The 26,218-nt window shown below is 41.6% G+C and overlaps 2 protein-coding genes across 3 annotated transcripts in view; one reads left to right on the forward strand and one right to left on the reverse strand.

Annotated features, from left to right (window-relative positions):
• IFT81 (intraflagellar transport 81) overlaps nucleotides 1-26,218 on the forward strand; it is a 186,584-nt gene that overhangs the window by 457 nt on the left and 159,909 nt on the right. The window contains exon 2 of the mRNA XM_070515999.1: nucleotides 300-388. The gene's annotated coding sequence lies outside the window, so the exon portion shown is untranslated. The remainder of the gene's footprint in view (nucleotides 1-299; nucleotides 389-26,218) is intronic.
• The window catches only part of P2RX7 (purinergic receptor P2X 7), a 45,356-nt gene continuing 40,340 nt past the window's right edge, over nucleotides 21,203-26,218 (reverse strand). For both annotated transcript variants that reach the window (XM_014858703.3, XM_070516004.1), the window contains one exon: nucleotides 21,203-24,008. In XM_014858703.3, coding sequence (XP_014714189.1) covers nucleotides 23,511-24,008 — 498 coding nt within the window. In that variant the 3' untranslated portion in view covers nucleotides 21,203-23,510. The remainder of the gene's footprint in view (nucleotides 24,009-26,218) is intronic.

Consider the following 26,218-nt stretch of genomic DNA (forward strand, 5'->3'; position numbering starts at 1 on the left):
TAGGAGAAAGAGCAATCCCTCGGGAGCTCCAAACTTGTGCAGGCTCTAATGAGGGGGAGCTGGGGGCAGCCTGCCTTCTCGACCTCTGGGGGGGAAAGCCTACATATCAGGTGCCCTAGGAGCCTTTGGCTGGAGCGACACATCCTGGAAAAGGCCCCTCTTGGAATCGAAGCCAGGCCACATCCCTGCTCTAATTCAGATGCTTCCTTAGCTGCAGGACAGGGGAGGAAGCAGCCAGAGGCAGGTGAGGGGTTTCCGTGGCCATCCTTTCAACTGAGAAAGTTTTATCACAACTTTAGGGAAACTTGGAAAATAGAGGGAAAGTGGAGGAAACACCCAGAGTTCCACTACTTGAACATAATTTTCCACGTTTGTTCATTCTCTTCAGGTATGTTTTCATAGATACGTTTTATATTTAGTTTCATTAATTCATTCAACAAGTATTAGTCAGCACCTTGGTATGCCAGGCACTGTCCAGTGAACAGAACAAGCCCAAACATCCTGCCTTCGTGGGGTATAAATTCTAGCAGATAATTGAGTATAAAATTTTAGTTTGTAGTCGTAATCAATGATGGTGCTTTTCATTTCCTGATTCACACTAGTTATTTTCCATGTTACTGCAGACTCATCATAATGATCCTTTTTAATCTATGGATTACTTCTTCCAGAGGGTTTGCCGTGATTTCCCTAACTGTTCTCATCTGATTGCTTCTAGTTGGTGGATCCTATGCATAATCTTTGATACAACATTTTAGTTCATTTCCTGGGGGTGAGATTCCTAAGCCACTTTGTTTTTCCAAATATAGAAAGGTGAATAATAAGACAATTTGAAAAAAAAACAGTATCTGTCTCTAGAGATGGAATTATTGAGTTAGAGGGAGGACCAGAGCTGCCACCTGCCTCAGTCCAAAATGGTCCCAGGAAAAGGTGATGACAAATTAAGTGGATTTTATTCATTCATTAGACAGATATTTACCAAGTGCCTGTTTTGTGCTTGGCAGTGTTCTTGATGCTGGGGATATAAGGGTGGACAGACAGATGAACTCTCTACCACAGTGGGGCTTGGTGCGGTTGGGAGGGTTTAACTTCTATTTAGAAAAGGAAAACCCAGTCACTAAATTCTCATTGGAAGGGGACTTAGAAGTGCTTTTCCTTAAGAGTCAAAACACATTTCTGGCTCTGTTTAATATTAATCCCATAGTCATGAGATGGTCCTAGCCTTAGAAATCTTGAATTTAAATGGTCTGCTTGCACTTTGGAACAAAGTCAATTAAGAGAAATGTAGAAATACAAGTTTTCCTAAATTACTAATTGATACCATATCCTTAGGCCCAACCAAAGAAACTGGTCCTGAAAAATGATCAGGAAAAGAAAACTGTTTCATTTACACTTTTACCCCTGGTTTATCTCTTTAAAAACAGCTTTCTTGAGGTATAATTAACATAAAATAATCTGCACTTATTTAAACTGTACAGTTTTATAAGTGTGACATGTGTACACCCATGGGTCTGTCACCACAGTCAAGATAGTGAATATACCCAACGTCTGAGCCAGAGTAATCTTAGTTTATGTAAAGTAAAAGTAACTGCTGATTACAGTTGGGACTTTTCACACACATATGTCTTAATTACATTCGGTTGCATATTTGTTTTATAGCTTGATTGAGTATAGTCAGTTATTGAGTAACCTTGGGAATTCAGTTTAAAAAGAAAAGATTTTCAGTAAAGATGCCAATTCAACGAGGAAAGAATAGTCTTTTCAACAAATGGTGCTGGAACAACTGGATATCCACATGAAATGATGACATTTGACCCCTACCTCTTACCATATATAAAGATTAACTCAAAATGGATCAAAGACCTAAATGTAAGAGCTAAAACTAGAAGAGTCAGATGAAAAGATAGGTGTAAATCTTTGTGACCTTGGATTAGGCAGTGGTTTTTTTGATATGACACTTAAAGTACAGGCGACACAAGAGAAAATAGATAAATTGAACTTAAAATTTAAAACTTTTGTGCTTCAAAGGACACCAAGAAAATGAAAAAGACAACCCACAAAATGGAAAAAATATTTACAAATCATGTATCAGATAAGGGTCTAGTATCTTAGACATCTTCACGAAGAATTCTTGAACTCTTATAATTCATCAATAAAATGACAACCTAATTAAAAATGGGCAAAAGATTTGAATAGATGTTCTACAAAGAAGATACACAAACGGTCAATAAGGACGTGAAAAGATGTTCAATGTCACTAGTCATTAGGGAAATGCAAATCAGAATCACGAGCTACCCCTTCATCCTACTAGCTTGACTATAATCAAAATGATGGACACTTAAAAGATGGCAAGGCTGTGGAGAAACTGGAAAACCCATACGCTGTTGGTGGGAAAGTAAAATGGTGTAGCCGCTTTGGAAAACAGTTTGGCAGCTCCTCAAAATGTTAAACAATTACCACATGACCTAACAATTCCATTCCTACATATATACCCAAGAGAACTGAAAGGATATGTTCGTGCAAAAACTTGTGCATGAATGTTCAGAGCATTATTCATAATAGCCAAAAAAGTGGAGATAACCTGAATGTATCAGCTGATGAATGGATAAATAAAATGTGGTATATCCATACAATGGGATATTATTTAACCATAAAAAGGAAACTGATACATGCTGCAATGTGCATGAACCTTGAAAATATTATCCTAAGTGAAAGAAGCCAGGTACAAAAGGACACTTATTATATGATTCTGTTTATATGAAATGTCCAAGATAGGCAAATCCATAGAGACAGAAAGTACATTAGTGGTTGCCTAGGGCTGGAGGAAAGCAAGAATGAGGAGTGATTGCTAATGAGTACAACATTTCTATTTGGGGGGATGAATATGTTCTGGAAAATAGATAATGGTGATAGTTGCTGAACCCTTGTGAATGTACTAAAAGTCACTGAACTATACATTTTAAATGGGTAGATTTTATGGTATATGAGTTATATCAAATTAAAAAAAGAGAAGAAACAGGGAGTAGACAACGAAGGCCTCAGAAAAAAACAAGCTACATACCTCACAATAATGGGGCCAAACCTCATGTTCTTACTTCATGGGGAGCACCTCAGGCCCTTTGTTTTAGACAAAGTTCTAACAGTCTGGGTTATCTGACTCCTTCTTTGCGTATTGAGCCAGTTTGCCACAAAGTTCTTCCTCTGAAAACTGCCCTTCCTCACGGAGGTGCCTCAGCAGCCATTTTTGTACTGTGTGACCTTGTCAATTGGACCACAGGGGGAACTGAACCCAAAAGGGCCCATCTAGTTCTGCCCTCTGGGACTGTGGCACTGGGAGAGAGGCAGCCTTTTGTTTTCTGCAGGTGACTGGAACTGAGTTGATGTAACCTCAGGGTTTGCGGCAGAGTCGTGCTCAGGGAGAAGCCGGGAAGGGGAGTCTGCAGAAGCAAAAGAAAGAAACAGACGTGCAAAGGGATGCAAAGGTGAGAGATACTAAGAAAATGGCCTCTTTGTTTTCTGCTGAGTTCCTGGTTCTGCCCCCTTGGTTCACTTTTGCCCTTAAGGTATCCCTATAACTGTATAATAAATGTTCATTTTTTTTTTCTGTAAGCTAGTAGGCTTTTGAAACTTGGAATTGAAAGGACTTTGGCTATGGTGCTAGGTTCTGAGAGATGAAAAATGTTCTGTCACCAGTAATGTGGGCATTAAAATAAATATTTGTATGAATAAACATTTAGAATTAGATTAGAGGTGGGAGGCACTGCCTGAGGCCACCAATACTAAGATCAGCAATAAATAAATTAACAGCCTATAAAAAGGAAAAGTCCCTGTGGAAAGCAGAGCCAAGAACTCCTAAAAACTCATCAGTCTGGGACCATTTAGTTGACAGGCCAGCAGTGGCTGACCTCTGTGCACCTTAGGGTGTCATTTGGTTATAGCATGGTAAGAATGATGTTTGTTACAATGGTCTCAAGCTGCAAAAGGTCAATCAGATAAGTTCAGGAGTCTCTTCTGTGAAAAAATGTTTAAACTTTCAAGCATTTAAAGATGTAGGATTCACTTACTTGGCACATAGACATTGTGAAATACGTCATTGTATAACATAATGATAGATACATGTGGTCCAAATGTTTAATTATATATACCTCCAGAAATAGCACATCCTCTAAATAAAGAACAGCTTGGTAGCAAAAGTGAGGAGTAATTTATTTTATAATTTTGCTGTTGCTTTCTCCGTGGAGTCCTTGAGACTGAAGCTGCATTGAAACATAGAAGAAAAGAAAACCTGACTTAGCTAAGAGGCCGTGTGCAGATCACAGATAATCCTCTGTGCTATCTGCTAGATCGGTGGATCTCAACCCTATCAGATGCAATGTCCCTTCAAAAAGAATATTTTCTAATATCCTGTTAGGAGCCCTGAAAGAAATTAATATGGAATATAAACTACCTACACTCCATTAAATGTGTATGTATATGTAAATGTGTGTATATATACGTTTGGTTTGTGTTTTTGTAATGATTAATGATGTTGAGCTTTTCATGTGTTTATTGGCCATTTGTACATTTTTGAAGATCCTTTGCCCATTTTTTAATTGAGTTATCTCTTTATTTATGTTCTAAGAGTTCTTTATATATTCTAGATACAATTCCTTATCAGGTATATGATCTGCAAATGTTTTCTCCCATTCAGTGAGTGGGGGATAAATTCCAGATTATTGAAATGGAGAAAATGAGGGCCAGCCCGGTAGTGCAGTGGTTAAGTTCGCACATTCCACTTCCGTGGCCTGGGGTTTGCCAGTTCAGATCCCGCGTGCGGACATGGCACCACTTGGCAAGCCATACTGTGGCAGCTGTCCCACGTATAAAGTAGAGGAAGATGGGCACAGATGTTAGCTCAGGGCCAGTCTTCCTCAGCAAAAAGAGGAGGATTGGCAGCAGTTAGCTCAGGGCTAATCTTCCTCAAAAAATAAATAAAAAATTTTAAAAATGGAGAAAATGGGAAGTATGATATTCTTGCAGATGAACTGGACCTATTTCTGTAACTGTTGTCTTGAAATCCCAGCACATTTGACATTTGGTCTCTAGGATATAAAAAGACCTTGGAGACTGCATCTTTTGATAGGCAACAGAGAATAGAGGATGGATAGGGAAAAAAAGCTATGAATACAAGAGGTGGGGGCCAGCCTGGTGGCATAGTGGTTAAGTTTGTGCCCTCTGCTTCCATGGCTCTGCAGTTAGCAGGTTCAGATCCCAGGTGCAGACCTATATACCGCTCATCAAACCATGCTGTGGCGGCATCCCACATACAAAAAAGTAGAGGAAGATTAGCACAGATGTTAGCTCAGGGACAGTCTTCCACAAGCAAAAAAAAAAGAAAGATGATGGAGCAGTTATGAGGTCAGCCTGTGGGGATTGTGTCTGCTATTACTGAAAACAAAGGTGTTCAGGAGTAGATACTGTGGGTGCCAGGCACTGGGATATATATAAGATTATTTACTAGTTGTGCATCCTTAGACGAGCTATTTACTTTTTGGGAGTCTGTTTCTTTATACGTGTTATTGTGTCAAGTATGAAATCGTCTTTAGGATAGTAAAAACAGCAGCTAAGACACTGCTAAATGCGTTATAGGCTTCATTTCATTCACTTGCACATGAACCGTGAGGTAGACACCAAGGAGTAAAACTGAGACTTAGATCATACAAGCAGTTGGGTCAGGATTTGAATCCATGTCTGTCTGATTCCAGAATCTTTGCTCTTAACTGTTTCATTATGTAGCCTTAAAATGCTATGAAATCATTTGTCCACTCTAAATCATTGTGTAGTATTATGTGGGACGATTTTTATGGTTTCATTGCTTGGAGTGTACCAAGATTAAGAGATAATGAGGATTGTGGGGGTCACCTTGAAATGGGAGAAATCTTGTTGGTGGAGATGATAGTTACTGGAACTCCCATACATTTCATTATGTTTCCTGTTAACATTGTTAACATACAATGTAATCAAATATCTTTTCAAATTTACTTAGAAATTATTAGATACCTAAATATTTGGAAGGATACCCAACAGACTCAGAAAAATAAGACCTAAAGATACAGTCCCATTAGTGTCAAATCTGAGAACTTTCTAAGATGGTATCTTTCCTCAGCGTGGCTTGATGAGCAGTGCCATGTCCTTGCCCAGGATCCAAACCCTGGGCCGCCTGCAGCAGTGCGCGCGAACTTAACCCCTAAAATGGTATCTTAACTACTGTGGGAGGCAGAATAATGACCCCACCCCCAGGAATCCAGCTCCTAATCCCCGGACCTGTGAATGTGTTACCTTATGTGGCAAAAGGGACCTTGCAGATTGATTGAGTTAAGGATTTTGAGACGGGGAGGTTGTCCTGGATGATCCTGGTGAGTTTAATCACAAGGCTCCTTAAAAAGTGAAGAAAGGGGCTGAAGAATCAGAGTCGGAAAAGGCCTGAGACAACAGAAGCATGGGTCAAAGTGATGAGATTGCCAGCTGGCGGCCGTCAGCCAAGGAATGAAGCTGGGAAAGGAAGAATTGGGGTCCCCCCTGGACCCTCCCGAAGGAATGCAGCCCTGCCGACACCTTGATTTTAGCCCATGAGACCCATTGTGGATCTCTGACCTCCAGAACTGCGGGATAGTATATTTGTGATGTCTTAAGCCACTAAATTTGTGGTAGTTTGTTAAGCATCAATAGGAAACTAATACAGTTACTAACTCCATGGAAACAGTATAAACATAAGATTCTTAATTCAGATTAAGCTCCAGAGAACTTCATTTACTGTCTCTAGTCTTTAATCTTGGGACAGTTTGATTTCTTTTCTTTTGGGAGGGTTTTGGTGTATGTTTTTCTGTGTACGCTCAGATACTTGGCAAGGGGCCAGGGCTTGAGGGAGAAATACAAAGCTAACTCATTAGGTAAATAATTATTCCATCACGAAATAATTTCTGTAAGTACAGAAAATAAATCACCCCAACAAAACAAGACCTTCAAAAAAATTCATGGCCATTCATGTGAATTTAGATTTTTTTCCCTTAAAGAATATGTGGAAAAATAAAGATTTGTAACAGTAGAAACATTTGCCTCATTTGATGTTCTTAATGCTGCTTTTGTGGTAACTGGGTGGGAATCCTATGTAGTGGTAGAAAAACATTGATGCTGTGCTAGGTGGTGCAAAGAGACAAAGGCTGCAGAGCACATGGATTTAACTTGAAAAGTTTATAGCCATTTGAGTCCCACTCAGGATGTCTTGTTTGTATACGGTACAGCTTCAAGCAAAGGAGGTAAATCTTTAGGTGATAACTATCCTGCTTGCCGGGAACCAAGAAGTTTCCCAGCATGTGGGACTTTCAGTGCTAAAACTCGGAAAGTCCCTGGCCAATAGGATGAGTTGGTGACCTTGGAGGGATTAAGTCAGCTAGCTGCTGGAAGGCTCACGGTTGCATGGATTCTGAGCCAGGCCCTACAGACCATTGACACCGCTTACCCTACTCCCCTTGTCCACCCCACGCTTCACTCTGGAGACTTGTACCGGTTAGACTTGAAGCAGATCTGTTAGAAAAGAGAAGGGCTGTTGCAAGAAGCAGGGAGGCTTTCCAAGAGGTGTAGCCTCTAAACTGCACTTCTCCTCATCTTACATCAGACAACTTCAAGCTTGCTTGGAAGTCTGAATAAAAACTAAACAAAACAACAACAAGAAGCATCAAAGGTGTACTTTTTTTTTTTTTGGTGGAAGATTAGCCCTGAGCTAACATCTGCCGCTAATCTGCCTATTTTTGCTGAGGAAGACTCGCCCTGAGCTAACATCTGTGCCCATCTTCCTCTGCTTTATATGTGGGACGCCCACCACAGCATGGCTTACCAAGCGGTGCCATGTGTGCACCCGGATCCGAACCAGTGAACCCCGGGCCACCGAAGAGCAACGTGCACACTTAACTGCTGCGCCACTGGGCTGGCCACCAAAGGGTGTACTTTTATGTGACTTGTCTTGTAATGAAAAACCCATCTGCTTTGTTCTCTAGTGAAGACAGAGTTTTCTGGAATACACAGACTGTGTGTTAATCTTTCCCAGCCCCCAGCAGTTACTGGATTATAAGCCAAACAGTCTCTGGTAGATCTAAATCCAGCACAGTGGGAATCCAGGAGTTTTGGCTTTGCATAGCCATTTCTATTTTGAAAACCACCTTCACGTGAGTGATACTCAAAATCCCATTTTATAGCTGAGTAAAAGCTCAGCCTCATCAGTGTTTGATAAAACATTCTGGAGGTCTTGCCTCTCTGTCATAAGAGATTTCTGTTAATAATAATTGGTGGCTAAGAGCGAACGAAAGCACAAGGGGAAGGACGAGTCAGACTCCAAAACCATCACCCTAATAATAATAACAGTTTGAATTTCCATTATCTGGAATAAGAATAATCTCTAAGGGGCCGGCCCAGTGACCTAGCGTTTAGGTTCACGTGCTCCGCTTTGGCAGCCCAGGGTTCACTTGTTCGGATCCTGGGCGTGGACCTATGTGCTGCTCATCAAGCCATGCTGTGGCAGGTGTCCCACATATAAAGTGGAGGAAGATGGGCACAGATGTTAGCTCAGGGCCAATTTTCCTCAAACAAAAAAAAAAAGGAATAACCTTTTAAATTCATGTAAGCAAATCACAAAGCATTCTCTGGATTTTCCCAATTCTTTTCTATCCTTAAGTGTAGCCTCAAAAACTCAGCGAACACTGTGCGTCTTAGGTTTGTAACTTTCAAGTGCCAGGTGTGTGTGACATAGGTTATGCTGAGATATGAGATGTGTGGCATGCAGTTAGAAGTTAGCACAACCAACAGGAAGTGTTTGTGGAGGGTAGCATCTTGTCTCTTCCATAGCTTTCCTTTTTCTGGGTTTTCCATTTCTCACTCAGTAGGAAATTCCACAGGAAGTGGGATGACAAACTGAAGTCACTTTCTTTGGGTCAGTTGAGGGTAAAGGTTGCCTCTTTCCTGCCTTGAGAATTATCCAGAATGCTCATCTCTTCCTGCTCCCTTTGTCTAGCCTCTTTACCAGGGGTGGATGCCATCAGCCTCAGCCTTCCATTTGGCCCAAGTCTGCCATTTGGCTTTGGTTTGGGTCTCAGCCTTTGGAAGGCCAAGTAGTCAAATGACTACTTCAACATCATTTCTGGCCTCTCTGAACTTGTACACGATCCTTGAATGTGGGATCACATAAGTAACCATCATCTCAAATTGGAGTATCTCTGTCAGTGATACAAATGAGGCCTGTCATTGGGATATGTCGTTTATATGTGAATATCCACTTTTGAATGTAAGTGAGCATTCTAGTTGCAACTGGAGTGAAAGAAATTTCCTTAGGTACAGTATGTTGAAATTTTATCAGTAGTTTATATATTTAGATATATTATTGCTAAAATAAAATAATGATTGGAAGCCTTTATTTTCAAAAATAAGTTTCAAATAGTTTAATAGAAAAATCGATGGACAGACTATTAGGAAACATTTTTCTTGGCTAGATAATTTGAATAACAATAAAGGTCTAAAAATATTAGAAATTTAAAATATGAGTGAAGAAATAATCTTAATTGTGCTCTTGAAAATGCTCAGAACGTATCTTCAAGCAGTGCACAAAGCTTGTTTATGAGGTTGTTTCAGTGAAATTACATCATTATCATTGACCCAGTTTTCAAGTACAGAAGTTGAAAAGGACATTACTCTTTACTATGGTTGTGTAGTATCTAGGTGGAAGGAAAATTTAATGATCTGGTGGCAACATCACTATCAACAGTGTCCTGTTCTGGCAGAGCAGCCAAAAAATATCTTAGCTCCCCCTTGAACAGTTAGAAGTGAATGTCTGTCTAATCAATGTCCAAATGTTCAATGGAGTAATCACAAGAGCAGTCCTAAGGAATTAATGCCCTTGTATTATAAAAATCAAACTTTAAAATTTGATTAGTAAATGTAGCAAAATTGAAATAATAATTAAACTTTTGGAAATTTTTCAAATTTACTCTTGTGCTATGGCAGTAATATTAGGCTTTGGTTATTGATTTTAATACGCTGCTGTTTGGCCAAATGTGTATTTGGTACTACTCCTTTACTCTTTTTATTAATTAATTTATTTTAATTGATGTTAAATTCACATAACATAACCTTAACCATTTTAAAGTGAACAATTCAGTGACATTTAGTAAATTCACAATGTTGTGCAACTACCCCCTTTGTCTAGTTCCAAAACATTTTCATCACCCGAAAAGGAAACTTGGTACCCATTAAGCAGTAGCTCTCCATTTCCCCTCCGCCCAGCCACTGGCAACCACCAATCTGCTCTCTGTCTCTATGGATTCACCTAGTCTGCATATTTCATGTAAATAGAATCATATAACACGTGACCTTTTGTGTCTGGCTGCTTTCATCTAGCATAATGTTTGTAGCATGCATCAGTACTTCATTCTGTTTTATGTCTGAATTATATTCTGCTGTTTAGCTATATCACATTTTGCTTATCCTCTCCTCAGTTTAGGCATTTGAGTTGGTTCTACCTTTTGGCTATTGTGAATAGTGCTGCTATGAACATGTGTGTACCAGTATTAATTTGAGGCCCTGTTTTCAATGCTTTGGGTTATATACCTAAGAGTGGAGTTTCTGGGTCATATCTTAATTCTATATTTAACTTTGTGAGGGGCCACCAAGCTGTTTTCCTCCTTTACTCTTCCTACTCAGGATATGTGGACAATTGTAGCCCGCTGAGCCAGCAATTCATAGTTTCTTTGAGTGGCTCCAGAAGTAACCAAGGTATGGTAACACTGTGCCCGTAACACTGTGCCATTGGTATGATCGGATCCCAGAGACCTTTACTGGGATTCCTTTGCAGTTGTCCTTGTACCTGGGCAGATCTGTGGAAGACAAACCAAAACACCTGTATTGGGAAGAACTTATCTGACCTCATTGTGCTGGCTTACTGGGGACATTCATCTGTGCCTTCATCAAATAGTTATTCGATGTTTGGTGTTTATCTAGAACCAAACAGACAAAAATCTCTGCCTCCAGGAAGTTACATTCCAGTGCCAGGAGACAAACAATAGACAATAAAAATAATAAGTAGACGGGGCGAGAGGTTAAGTTTGTGCACTCTGCTTCAGCGGCCCAATGTTCCCTAGTTTGGATCCTGGGTGCGGACCTATGCACCACTCACCAAGCCATGCTGTGGCCGCATCCCACATCGGAGAACTAGAATGACCTACAACTAGGATACACAGTTATGTGCTGGGGCTTTGGGGAGGAAAAAAAAAAGAGTAAGATTGGCAATAGATGTTAGCTCAGGGCCAATCTTTCTCACCAAGAATAATAATAATAATAATAATAATAATAATAATAATAAGTAGAAACAGTCAGAGAGATCCCTGGAAATTTATTAGCAGAAGATTGTTTGTAATAGTCTTAATATTTTAAAAAATCTATGTTGTGACCATCGTTGTGTTCTACGTTTTATTTTGTAGTTTATTTGCTTTTTTTGTTTTTCTTAGATAGACCTCTGGCAAGACTTCTGTCTTATTATTAATCTTTCCATAGAACTAGCTTTTAGTTTTGTTAGTTGTCTCAGTTCTGTACTTCATAGATTTCTGCCCTAATAGTTATTTCCTTCTTTTTTCTTTCAATTGGTTCTGCTACTCTTTTCCCAATGTTTTGAGTTGAATGCTTAGCCCATGTCTTTTTTAACCTTTCTTGTTTCCTGATAAATGTATATAAAGCTATAAATTGCCCTTTAAAGTGGTCTTCTTGCTGTATCCCACTATTTTGACATGCGGTGTTTTCATTATCATCCAGTGTTAAATATTTCTAAGAGGCATTTAGCAGTATTTTATTTAGTTTCCAAATATTTTTTAAATTTATCTTTTAAAAATTAATTTCTAATTTCCTTGAAATGTGGTTGGAGAACCTGGTTTGTATCATATTGATCATTGGGAATGTATTGTAGGAAATACATGCTCTAATGCATGTCTGTTTTGGTAACTATTCCATGTGTGCCCTAAAATAATATTCATTCTCAGTTGGATGTTGAATTCTCTATGTATCTATTAGCTTGAGGGAGGCCCAGTCTAAGGAAGCACATTTGAGCTGAGATCTGAATATCAGGAAGGAGCCAACTCTCTGAAAATCTTGGGGGAAAGGATCCCAGGCAGAGGGATAAGCAAGTGCAAAGGCCCTGAGATAGGAATGAGCTTGGTGTGTTCCAAGAACAGAAAGAAAGCCAATATGAATGGAGCATAGTAGGCAAGGAGGGAGTTGGGTGAGCTAAGGTCCTGAGAAGTAGTCAAGAGCCAGATCAGGTAGGGCCTCAGAGGCTATGGTGTGGACTTTTGATTTTAACTAGCACAGTACATTCGTTGACCACTTAGCAGTTGATATGCCAGGCACTTTATATAAGCATAATGCCAAGTACAAACCGACCTCATTTTATACAATGGAGGGAGCATTTTGAGATTAAAAGTACCTTAGAGATCATATTTAGCCCAGACCTTTCCTTTTGCAGATAAGAAAACTAAGATGAGGTCTGGAGGGGTCTCACAGCCGGTCAGTCAAAGCCTAGGCTCTGGACAGCCTGCTCTTTCTTTGGTAGATAAGCTCCTTTTAAAAAGGCTCCGTTTTTATATAACTTCATTCAAATGTTGTTGAAAGGAATCTTACCTTGTTATGAACCCGTTTATAAAACAAAACTCATTCTCACCCATCCTATTTACTTATTTTGTGAATCTAGATTTTTATAGATTGGGTTTATTTAAAGTGAGTTTCCTACAGGGACTCCTTCCCCCCCTGAATGTTCTGCTCACTCTAATTTTACCCGTCGCTGCTTCACTTCGACATTTGGATCTGTTTCTATGAGGCAGCAGCTTCGGCCCACTCTGTATTCTCCTGGGCGTCACCTTCACTTCCAGGACGACCTGTCCCAGCCCTTTTTGATGAGGCTTCTGTGGCACGTTTGCCTCCACCTCGCAAAGACACACACAGTAATTACCCTTGGGCACGGCCTGGCTGCATGTGTGTTTTCTCACCTCACCCACCGTGGAGGCCGAGCCACTTTGCTCTCCCGGTGGCACAGGAGCTAATGCGGACAGACACTGAGCTGGAGAAAGCTGATTCCAGGCATTGGGTCAGGCAGTCTTCAAGCTGAATGGGCACGGTGCACATTCGGCGTTTGCTTGCAGAAGAGCCTGGCTCAACACAGGGGTCAGCAAGTGCCTTTGAGAGCCTCGTCCGTTGCTGCTTTATCTGAAGTTGGAGCAGACTTATTCCCATCAGAGCAGTAGAAATAGTAGTGGATGACAAAATCCATGCCTCAGGCAAGGTCTCTACCTTAAATTCTACCCTACGAAAGCCAAAGGTAAGATTTATATCCACCAACCACTGGCTTATCCCTGCTTCCTTGCAAATCCTTCCAAATAGCTGTTCTCCTGGCTTGCTGGCCGTGCTGGAGATCTCCACTGGAATATTTTCTTACAAGACATATTTATATGCATTCGGAGAGCACAAGGAAATATGAACAGCAAGCTGCCCCAAGCCTCCAAATGAGACTCCGACTGTCTAGACACTGCAAAAAAAAGTATGTATTGTTTAATAATATAAAGAAATCTCCACAAAATATAAAAATCCCACGGTGCCTAAGTGTTAGTTTTAGTTTTGGGCAATTTAAAAAATTTTGGTAAATAAACATAAATTTGTGATTTTAAGTATATGTGTACAATTTAGTGGCATTAAGTACACAGTGTTGTGCAACCATCATTATTATCCATTTCCAGAACTTTCTCATCATCCCAAACAGAAGCTCTGTACCCGTTTAAACACTAACCTCCCATTTCCTTCTCCCCCCAGTCTCTGGTAACCTTTATTCTACTTTCTGGCTCTATAGATTTGCCTGTTCTGGATATTTCATATAAATGGAATCATACGGTATGTAGCCTTTTGTCAGGTCTGGCTTATTCACTTAGCATAAGTTTTTCAAGCTTCATTCATGTTGTAACATGTATCAGAACTTCTTCTCCTTCTTCTTTTTTTTTTTTGGATGAGGAAGATTGGCCCTGATCTAACCTCTGTTGCCAGTCTTCCTCTTTTTGCTTAAGGAAGATGGTTGCTGAGCTAACATCTGTACTAATCTTCCTCTATTTTGTATATGGGATGCCACCACAGCATGGCTTGATGAGCAGTATGTAGGTCTGTGCCCTAGATCTGAACTGATGAACCCCAGGCCACCGAAGCAGAGTACGCAAACTTAACCACTGCATCACTGGGCTGGCCCCAGGACTTCTTCTTCTTCTTTTCTTTTTCGCTAAGGAAGATTAGCCCTGAGCTAACATCTGTGCCAATCTTCCTCCATATTTTTATATGTGGGACACCACCACAGCATGGCTGGTGAGTGGAGTAGTTCTGTGCCCGGGATCTGAACCTATGAACCTGGGCCACTGAAGCAGAGCACGTGGAACATTAACCAGAGGGCCAGGCCCAGAGCTTCATTTTTTTAGTGGCCAAATAATATTCCATTGTATAGATATACCCCATTTTATTTAGCCATTGACCTGCTGATGGACACTTGGGTTGTTTCCATCCTTTGGCTATTGTCAATAATGCTGCTATGAATATTTGCATACAGGAATCTATTTGAGTCCCTGCTTTCACTTCTTTTGGGTATATACCTAGGAATGGAATAGCTGGATCATATGGTAGTTCTGTGTTTAAATATTTGAGGAACTGCCAAGCCCAGTGTTAGATTTCCTATTCAAAATATATTTGTCACAATTAAAAAGAAGAGGTTTATTTGGTAGGGCTGCCACAACAAAGCACCCCGACAAAGATGGGATGACTTAAATAATAGGAATTTTTCTTCTCACAATTCTGGAGGCTAGAAGTCCAAGATGAAGGTGTTGGCAGGGTTGGTTTCCTCTGAGGCTTCTCGCCATCTTTTCCCTGTATCTTCACGTGATCTTCCCTCTGTGCCTGTGTCCTAATCTCTTTATAAGGACACCCGGCAGATTGGATTAGGGCCTACCTGTGTGATCTCACTTTACCTTCGTTGCCTCATTAGAGGCTGCATCTCCCAATACAGTCGTATCCTGAGATAATGGAGTTGGGACTTCAACATATGCGTTGGAGGAGGGGGACAAAATTCAGCCCATCACAAGAGGCACAGAGCCAGCCGCATTCCGAACAAGTCATGGTAGGAGAAAACCCAAAAGCAAGTTTTTAAGCTTGGTTTCTGGATTTCAGGAAATGCCAGTTACCTTTTCTGATATCTCTGGATAATTACATTTGTCGTTATCCGTGATATATTCCAGTGATGTGGTTCTTCTTTGTCTCCTCAAATGTACATTCAGGGTTAAAGGTTTTTAATAAGTACTGTCTTTGCAGAAAAAAAAAGTGCTAATTAAAGGCTCACATTCTCCTTAAGCAAGAAATATCATGCAGATTGTGTTCTGCCTTGAACATCTTTCAGTGTCATTTGCCATCCTTCTATGGCGTCATTTAAAATAGCTGCATACCGTTCTAATTTATTTAACCAGTCCTCTATTGTTGGACTTAAAGGAATGTAAAAAATTCTTTCTCAGATTCTTCCTTTTCTTTTTATCACGACCATTCAGTTAGTCCAGGTTGCTTACTGAGTCACTCTATGTGATCCTTGCAGACATCTAAGTAATCTCCCTTCCCAGGGTTTCCCCCTCCACCCAACATCCTCATGGCCGTCTGAGAGGTGTTCTCTTTTGTTTTTTTTTAAAGATTGGCTCCGAGCTAACAACTGTTGCCGACTTTCCTTTTCCTTCTTCTCCCCAAAGCCCCACAGTACATAGTTCTATATTCTAGTTGTAGGTCCTTCTGGTTGTGCTCTGTGGGACACTGCCTCAGTGTGGCTTGATCAGCAGTGCCACGTCCATGGCCAGGATCTGAACCTGTGAAACCCCCGGCCGCCAACTCAGAGCAAGAACTTAACCACTCGGCCATGGGGCCAGCCCCATGTCTGAAGGATATTCTTTTTTTTTGTTTTTTTTAAGATTTTATTTTTCCTTTTTCTCCCAAATCCCCCCAGTACATAGTTGTGTATTTTTAGCTGTGGGTCCTTCTAGTTGTGGCATGTGGGATGCCGCCTCATGTGGCCTGATGAGCAGTGCCATGTCCGTGCCCAGGATTCTAACCGGCGAAACCCTGGGCCACCAAAGCAGAGCGTGTGAACTTAACCCCTCAGCCACGGGGCTGGCCCCTGAAGGATATTCTTAAGTCACTGCTTTCCTTGTGTCCCCTATCAGCCCAAGAATGGCTTCATCTTGACTTTGCAATTGGTCCAAACATCTCAGCCTTTTTTTTTTTTTTTAAGATTTTCCCAGATTAGTCTCTATTTAATCTTTGTCTACTTCCTTCCCAATCTGGGGAGCCAGCCAAATCTACTTATCTCAGCACATACCATATTCATTTCTTTCTGGACCTAGCTCGTGCTACTGGTCCTGTTGGGAATGTCTCTTCTCATCCCACTGAATGTTTCTAGTCTCTTCATCCGGGAGGGCCAGCTCACGTCTCATGAACTTCATAAAGCCCTATGTGGTTACTCTTGCCTGTATGGATTTTATTTTGCCTTTCTTTGAGCTTCTGTTTCACTGAGATGGGACCAAACAGTTTATGAAGCAGTAAGAAAACAACTAAGCCTGTATCCTTTCCTGGCTAGACTTAGAAGGTAGGGACCTTGTCATAAATGTCCCAGTCACACTGGCAATCTGACCATTCTTGGAACACACTCATTTCTTTTCTACTTCAGTGCTTTGTGCTTGCTGTGCCTCTGCCTGGAGTGCCCTTCCTCCAACTCGTCACAGCTGGCTCCTTGACATTTAGATCTACTTAAATGTCGCTTCCTTGGATAGGCCACTCCTGACCCCTGTCAGAGGTAACGCTATTGTTTCTATCACAGCATGCTGCTTGTTTCTTTCAGACCCTTTATCACAAGTGATTCTCACCTCATTTCTTTACACATTGCTTCCCTGCCCGAACCCCCCCTCCACCCCCACCCCAACACACACCTACCCTCCTGGAGAGCCTGTCTTGTTCACTTGTTTATACTGGCACCTGCACAGCCAGGGTGCTCGATAAATGTTCGCTGAATGAATTGGTGAGATTGGATGGATTGGGGAAGGAGAAGGGAGATGTGAGACATTGAGGCTATCTTTTGGATTTCTGGCTTAGGAAATTGAACTGATGGCAGGTGGTGCTACTAAGGGAGCTTGGGAGTTCTAGAAGAACATGTGGGTGGGGTGGAGGGAGCAGAGATATGATTTCTGCTTTGTACCTCTTTGCATTGTCTCTAACCTATTTAAGTAAAATATCCTCAGGTGGTTAAATATATGGGCCTGGAGCTTAGGAGTGATGCTTGGGCACCGTGCAAATAACAGTAATACCCAGCATTGTTAGACCTATGGTTAACAGTTTAAATAATAATAATATCTGACATTTATTGAGTGCTTACTCTGTGCCAGGCAGTGTGCTAAGTGCTTACATACATTTAACACTTATATCATGTGATAATTAATACAACTCTGGGACACAAAGATACAGCTGAGGTTTCTAAGGATTGGGTAAACTGCCTGAGGCCACTGAGCTAGTGGGTGAGCTAGGATTTGAACCTGGATGGTCTGTTTCCAGTGTGCCAGCTCTTCCCCACTGCACCTCTGCTGGAACAGGCATGTAGGGACACAAACCCAAGATGAGGCTTTTGCCTTGGAGGAGCTTATTGTTTGCTTTGGGAAATATAATGTAACTCATAACTTACTATACTCAGCAGGCTTGCATAAGGCCCCTATCCAAGCCTGTCAAGTTTGGCAATTATTTGGTGAGAATGGCCAGTCAGAGTTGACCACCTCCTCCTCCAATTCCTGAAGACTCAGGCTCATGTGACTTTCATAATACAGTGATCATTAAGAGCAACTAAGGATGTCAGAAACACAAAATCATCATTCATTTTGGAAACATGTTTCGTAATCCTTCTGGGCCTGGAAAAGAGGAAACTGAAAGATCACAGTAAAAGTGAAAGAGGATAGTGTGTCTATATCTGTCCATGAGAGAGCAGAAGGTGTTCAGTCGGAGCTCAGAGATTCCCAGAATGTGGACTGCCTGGGGATAGAATATGGGCTGAGAAACGCACAAGCAGCAGAAAGTGAAACCACTCCCAGTGCACTCTAGCGGCTAATTTGAATAAGTGGGGGAGTCGTCCCAGTTTCTTGTGGGCCCTAGGAGGCAGTGCTTTGTGCAGACAGTGACTCTGTGCAGAAGCCAAGCCTCTAGTTTTTGAGGACTGAAGGAATTAGGACCTTCATCACCTTCTCTGCACCCCGTTGGTGAGGGAGGGGTTCCCACTCCAGGGTTATGGGGTTGGCCAAACACATGACACCCAACACTAGACAAATGAAATTGACAGCAATTTATTAGTCACATATACTCACAGCTTGGGGGAGAAGGACACTACATGCCTTGCAGTGTCACAAGGGGATAGCATTTAGGAACAGAGTGAACAAGCAGCAGCAGTGGAAGGCAAGCTTGCTCTGTCGTGTCAAGAGAGTGAGCTGCCCTGTGGTTCCCACAGGAGGATGTGATTGGCTCTTTTGGATAATTCCATGGCCTGGCAGGAAACTCAAACCCACTACTTAGTGATAAGCAGGAAGTGCATCTGGTCCGTTTGATGAGGAAGATTTTATTTATTTATTTATTTTATTTATTTTTTTATTCAGATTGTGATAGTTAACAACCTTGTGAAATTTCAGTTGTACTTATTTATTTATTTTTTAAAGCGTGGCACCTGAGCTAACAACTGTTGCCAATCTTCTTTTTTTTTTTCCCCTGCTTTTTTTCTCCCCATATCCCCCCAGTACACAGTTGTATATTTTAGTTGTGGGTCCTTCTAGTTGTGGCATGTGAGACACTACCTCAACATGGCCTAGTGAGCAGTGCCATGTCTGCGCCCAGGATCCGAACCCTGTGCCGCCGAAGCAGAGCATGCCAACTTGACCACTCAGCCGCAGGGCCGGCCCCGAGGACGATTTTTTTTAACTAGGCTACCTTTTCCATGGGAGCAGACTGGGGAGAGGAACTTGCAGTTAAGCCATTCTTGGCCCTCCTGATTTCACCAGGTGTCAAGGCAGCATGTAATATTAGACCTCACTTTTAGGCCTTGGATCACAGGATGGAATGCATCAGTAGGCTCTGTTGACTGACTGCCCTTTCTCTCTAGATTCGGCACATTCCTGCCCCTGACTCAAACCTCAACAAGTGGTCTCATCCCCACCAACTTGGGATGGGGAGATATTCTAAAATTCAAGGCACACTGAGCTTTTCCTCTTTTTTTTTTTTTTCAACTTCCCAAGGAGAAGAGGAGAGAAAAGAGGATCAGTCCATTTTGCTGCGTATTTGGGGCAAATGTTTCATGGAGTAGGGAAAGACTGAAAAATTAAAACTATATCTACCACCTCTCCTAGTTCATTCTTCACACAGCGATCAGAATGATCTTCTAAAAATCAAATATAATCTCGCCAGGCTCCTACTTAAAACCCTTCAGGGGGCCGGCCCCATGGCCGAGTCGTTAAGTTCGTGCACTCCGCTTCCGTGGCCCAGAGTTTCGCTGGTTCGGATCCTGGGCGTGGACATGGCACTGCTCGTTAAGCTATACTGAGGCAGCGTCCCACATGCCACAACTAGAAGGACCCACAACTAAAATATACAACTATGTACTGGAGGAATTTGGGGAGAAAATGCAGGGGAAAAAAAAAGATTGGCAACAGTTGTTAGCTCAGGTGCCAATCTTAAAAAAAAAAAAAAAAACCTTCAGTAGCTCTCTGTTGGTCTTTCTTAGGATAAAGACAAAACTCCTTGCCATTACCTATAAGGCTCTATGCAGTCCAGCCCCTGGCTCCCTGTCCAGTCTTCTCTCGTGTCTTACTTCCCCTTACTGTTTATGGAACAGTCATACAGGTCTCCTTTAAGTTCTGCAAACCTGCTATGCTTTTTCCGCCCCAGGGACTTTGTATGTGCTATTCTCTCTGCCTAGAATGCTGTTTCCTCCCCTATTCACCTAGTTATCCAGTACTTATCCTTCAGATTTCAGCTAACTGGCTGTTTCCTCAGGGAGGACTTTTCTGATCCCCCCAAATTCCCTTATTGTAGGCTCTCAGACCATCATTTACCTTCTTCATTATGATACTTATCACAAAGTGCAAGTTTACATTTGTTTGAATTATTTAATATCCGTCTCCTCACATCTCCATGACAGCAGCAACTTTATCTATCATTGGTCTCTTATGAATGCATTAAAAAAACCCTCCTGTTTTCCTATACTCTACTCACTTCTGATACACACACCACAATTCTCCAAGTCTCCAGACACCAACTGGGTGTCCTACAATTCAGTTATGACATTAACTACCTGGAGTTAGCCGCACAGATTAAAGGCTCAGTCCCACAAGATTGTCCCCTACTTCAAATGCCAGTCACAAGTCCCAGGTTGTCACCTGTACTTCTGAGCAACTGGCTATAAATTGGGGGTTCCCATAACCCCCTCCTCCGTTCAGTCATTTGCTGTAACAGTTCATAGAACTCAGGGAAACCCTTACTTGTATTTACCGGTTTATTATAAAGGATATTATAAAAGATACACATGAACAGCCAGATGAAGAGGTACATAGAGCAACGTCTAGATGGGTCCCAAACACAGAAGCTTCTGTCCCTGTGAAGTTGGGGTGCACCACCCTCACAGCATGTAGGTGTGTTCATCAATCCAGAAGCCCTCTAAATCTCATAGTTTAGAGATTTATATAGCTTCGTCATGTCAGCACAATCCATGATTAACTCAGATTCCAACCCCTTCCCATTCTGGAGGATGAGGGAGTGGGGCCAAAAGTTTCAAGCTTCTTATCATCGGTTGATCTTTCTGGTGACCAGCCCCCATCCTGAAGTTATCCAGGAGCCATCAAGAATCGCCTCATTAGAACACAAGACATTCACATCACCCAGGAAATTCCAAGGGATTTAGGAGCTCTGTGTCAGGAACTGGGAGCGGAAACAAAATATATATTTTATTATATCATAGTGCCTCAATGAATATGTTGAATGAATGTATCAGTGAAGGAGCTAACTGTGATTTGAGGATCTTCTGAGGTAAGAAGTAAAAGGAGCACTTCAATAATCATGAATTACACATTATTTTTTATTATCATAGTAGTGAAGTTAAGATGTATACATTGCCAAGCTAGAATTAGAAGGGTTTAAAACATGGTTCCCTCTAAAGAGAGAAATGCAAGTCCATTACCAGTTCTACGTGAAATCAGCCAACGTTAAAAGAAAGCCGATGTCCGATACAGAGGGGAAGCGGTGAATACTGTGCAATTACCATAACAGAAGAATTGACTTAAGTACAAGAAAACAGATCCTACAAAATGTGATTCTCCTTGGGATGCCTTTGGCAATGACATTATTTTATGCAGTAGACTAAAAATAAGAATACAAATATGATGCATGTTATTGTAGGACGTGTCAGACATTTTGCACACAGTTGACATAACACATCACTCTCTCACCCTCTCACCCTCAGCATCTGTGGGGAAGGTGAAGGAAAACAGTAGGTGGATCCAGTGATATTTGTCATTCCAGATTCTATCTGGGGCCTCCACGAGGTGATAGAAACACACTAGGAATAAGGCACCAAAAAAATAAAGATATAAAGGCTCAGGCCATCAGAATGGAAATCTGTAGCAATTACATAGAATTCTAGGAGTAAAAACTTTCATTTCCGAAGAAGTCACATATAATCCACTTTTCAAAAATATCTCTGGATGGTAGTAAAAATGAAAGTTGAATCTGGCCTAATTAACTTGTTTCCTGAGTTTAAAGCCAGATAAAATCCTGAGTCAAAAAAATATTTTTGTTCACACTATTTTGCATTAATACAGTAGAAAGCTGCTGGTTTTAAAAAGTATCAAAATGGTAAGTCTTAGCGTATGTATAAAAAAACTCATAGATCCTTCATCAGTCACAGTTTTGAATAGTGGTCTCTATTTATTCTTTGAAATAGCTGTTGTTTAGAAATAGATGACTAGTCAATTCTATTGCCAAAACTATCAAAAGGAAATTCTGCAGGAGGATCCTAACACCTAACACATCCATTTTCATATTCTTAGCAGTTGATGTATAGACATGGTAAAGGTTTGGGTGGGAGTTGCTTTTTAGGTAGCATCCAGACTGCATCCATTATAATTGGCTGCAAAGTACAGGATGTTAAAGGCATAAAGGTGGCTTTTTCCAGTTTTTAACAGCAGTAGTTACTTCCAGTCATAGAAACATGAGGCGGATTGGATTGTATTGAGTAACTTGGCAGTTAGATTGGATGGATTCCAGGGCTGGTCTGCTGAGTTACCTGATTCGGTCTGCAGCCCTCCTAGAACTGCCGAATAGAAACCTAAACCCCGAGGGGGTCCAGGGGTGGTCCAGGCTCCCTGAGAATCTTAGAACCAGGGAGGGTACAGGCTGAGTCTGTGTCCCCATGAGTCAGGGTTGCTCTCTGTCCCAGTTATTTGTTGCCGTGTAACAAACAACCCAAAACTTAGTGGCTTACAACAATTTTGTTCTGTGGGTTCACTGGGCAGCTCTCACTTGGGGTGTGTCATGCAGTTGCAGTTTTATGTTAGCAGGCTCTGGAATTATCTGAAGGCTTCTCTCCCATGTCTAGTGACTGGGCTTGGATGGCTTGAAAGCTGGGGGCTGGTCAGGGGTCTCACCTCTCCACGTGGCTGCTTGGGCTTCCTCGGGCAGGCACATCTCAGGATAGTCAGACTTTTACCTGAGGGCTGACTTTCTTCACAGCAAGAGTGTCAAGGGACAGGAGGTGGAAGCTAACCAGCCTCTTAAAACCAAGACCCTGAAGCTGACAAAGTGTAACTTCCACTATTGGATAAAACAGTTAGAGCTGCCCAGATGCAAGGGGAGGAGAGACACAACCCTCAGGTCCTGAGGGACAAGTGCCAAAGAATTTGTGGCCACTTTTAATCTTCCACATTCTCCAACTAGAACCCAAAGGTTTGTTCATAGCTGGACATTATCCTAGTATGACCTCATAATGAGCTGCTTTGCATTCATGTAGCTGTTCACGCATTAACGAGAAAGTTCATGTACACTGTCTCAATTTGTCCTCCCAATATCTCTGTGAGATAGTACGTTGGATAATAAGGTGACTGAGGTACAGAGATTAAAGGCATAGGATCATACCACTTCCTAGGGACAGAATTAGGACATAAATTTGAATCTCTTGACTCTTAGTCCATGCTGAGGGACTCTGGTTTGTTTGTTTGTTTACCCAGGTCACTCCGCTCTCTGACACATATAGAGCTGTAGGAGAGGAAAGCACATTTCCCTTTGGCTGAAAATCTGGCCACAGATCTTTGCAGGTGAAGCTCAAGGTGCAAGCAAAGGTAATGTTAATATGCCTGGTCAGCCCCGTGCCATCAGTAAGGACTCTTGAAGCCACTGTACTGGCCTTCACTCTTGGGAAACTCTCTGCGGATCCTCCAGCGGCAGCAGCTGGGCAGGATAGCAAAATCAGCCAGGTCCTGGGAGCCAAAACGCCAGGTAGCATAGCACCTATAGGCACAGTGCCGCAGCTGGCTGTTGGTGGAATCTGCATCCAGCACCAGCAAGGGCTCCTGGTAGAGCAGGAGGAACTGCAGGACACGTCTGGACAGGACGAGCTTCCTGAACGGCTCTGAGGTGGTGATGCAGGCACCCATCTTTTTCCGACAGCACAGCTCCTCCAGGCATCTGTGGCTCTCGGGAAGCTGGGACGGGAGGCAATTTCCACACTGGCACCAGTGCGGGCTGTCTTTATGTCTAGGAGTCACCTCTTCACTAAGCAGCTGGATGTCCTCTGGTTGTCCAGGAGTGACATGTGGGTCTTGGAGAGACAGGGGCAGCCTGGACAAGTCTGTGAAGTCCATCGAGGGCCTCTGAAAAAGTCAAGTTTCCAAACGAATCAGCAATGACAATCCGTAGAATTCTAGGTTCTTTAATTTTATTAATTTATAAGATTACATTTAATATATTATCAGTAGTAGCTATCATTTATTAAGTGTATGTATCAGGACCGTACTAGTGTTTTACAAGCATTGCCTCATTTAAGCCTTCAAAGAACCTCATGAGATATGTGTCCTTATGTCCATTTTACACATTTAGAAAGTAAAATTCAGAGAAGTCAGCCCTCCATGCAGATAACACCTCTTCAAAGAGACTTTCTTGCCCTGACCACCTGATTTAGGTAGTTCCCCTCCTCCCAGGTCATTCTCTTTGCCCATCATGAGATTCTATGTTCTTCATAGTATTTATCACCATCTGAAATGATCTTAGTAATCGATATGTGTACTTGATGATTCTTCTTCTTCCACTGGAAAGCAGGTCCCTGTCTGCTTTATTCCTTATCCTCTTTACCTAGGACGGTGCCAAGCACATAGTAGGCAGTAAATATTTGTTGACTTAGCTTCACTCTCTCCTTTCCCACCAGTCTCCCTCTTCTGGCAAATCTGTTTGTTATCCTTCAAGAGAAGTTGCTGTAATTGCCATCACTTATGTCTATTCTTTGTGACAAATACCTTCATTCACCAAAGAAAGTGTGAGTCAAGTACATTAAAACTGAATAGTTCAGGGCCGGCCCCGTGGCCGAATGGTTGGGTTCACGCGCTCTGCTTCAGCAGCCCGGGTTTTCACCGGTTCAGATCCTGGGCATGGACATGGCACTGCTCATTAGGCCATGTTGAGGTGGCGTCCCACATGCCACAACTAAAAGGACCCACAACTAAAATATGCACCTATGTACTAGGGGGATTTAGGGAGAAAAAGCAGGAAAAAAAAACCCTGAATAGTTCTTGTATGTGAATGTTCACAACAGCACTATTTACAATAGCCAAAGGGTGAAAAGAACCCAAGTGTCTATCAATGGATGAATGGATAAAAAAATGTTATGTCCATACAGTAGAGTATTATTCAGCCACAAAATAGGAATGAAGTACTGACACATGCTACAACATGGATGAACCTTGAAGACATTATGCTAAGTGAAAGAAGCCAGACAAAAAAGGTCAAATATTGTATGATTCCATTTATACAAGAGGTCCAAAATAGGCAAATCCATGGAGACAGAAAGCAGATTAGTGGTTGCCAGGGGCTAGGTGGGAATGGGGAATGGGTGCTGAATAGGTACAGGGTTTCCATTCTGGGTAATGAAAAAGTTCTGGAACTAGATAGTGGTGATGGTTGCACAGCATTGTGGATGTACTAAATGTCACTGAATTGTACACTTTAAAATGGTTAAAATGATAAATTTTATGTTATATGTATTTTACCATACATGCACACATACACACACAAGAATTCACTCTCTACCTAAACTCAACAAGGACATTATAGTCATGTGTCGCTTAATGATGGGGATACATCCTGAGAAATGTGTTGTTAGGCAATTTTGTCATTGTCTGAACATCACAGGGTGTACTTACAAACCTAGATGGTATAGCCTACTACACACCTGGGCTATATGGTACTAATCTTATGGGACCACTGTTGAATATGCAGTCCATTGTCGACAGAAATTCTGTTATGCGGCACATGACTGCAAGAATGGAAAAATTTTGGCCAGTCTCTCCAGAAGAGATGTAAAAATCTTAGATGTTAGTGAATCGAATCCAGAAATAAATACAAAGAATAATGATACATCACATTCAAATTGCTTTTATTGCAGGAATGCAAGGTTGGCTTAATATTTGAAAACCAATCTAATTCACTACATACCAGAAAAAAGAAAACTCATTATTTCAAAAGAAGCAGGAAAAAAACCCATTATTTAAGAATTCAATATCCATTCATGATAAAAATTCTTAGTAAACTAGGAACAGAAAGGAGTTTTCGTAATCCGTTAGAGCATTCTTGAAAAACCTACAGCAAATAGTATAATTAATAGTGAAATATAAAAAGCTTTCTTCCTGAGCTAGGAAGTGAGACAAAGATGCCTGCTATTACTGCTTCTACTCAGTATTGTACTGGAAGTCCTAGCAGATGTAAGTCTTAGCAGCTGTAGACACCTAGCTGTTTACACCTAGAACTGGAAGAGGCAGGGAAGAATCCTCTCCTAGAGCTTTCAGAGGGAGCACAGCCCTGCCCACACCTT

The sequence above is a fragment of the Equus asinus genome, chromosome 8 (assembly GCF_041296235.1).
Source record: "Equus asinus isolate D_3611 breed Donkey chromosome 8, EquAss-T2T_v2, whole genome shotgun sequence".
NCBI lineage: Eukaryota > Metazoa > Chordata > Mammalia > Perissodactyla > Equidae > Equus > Equus asinus.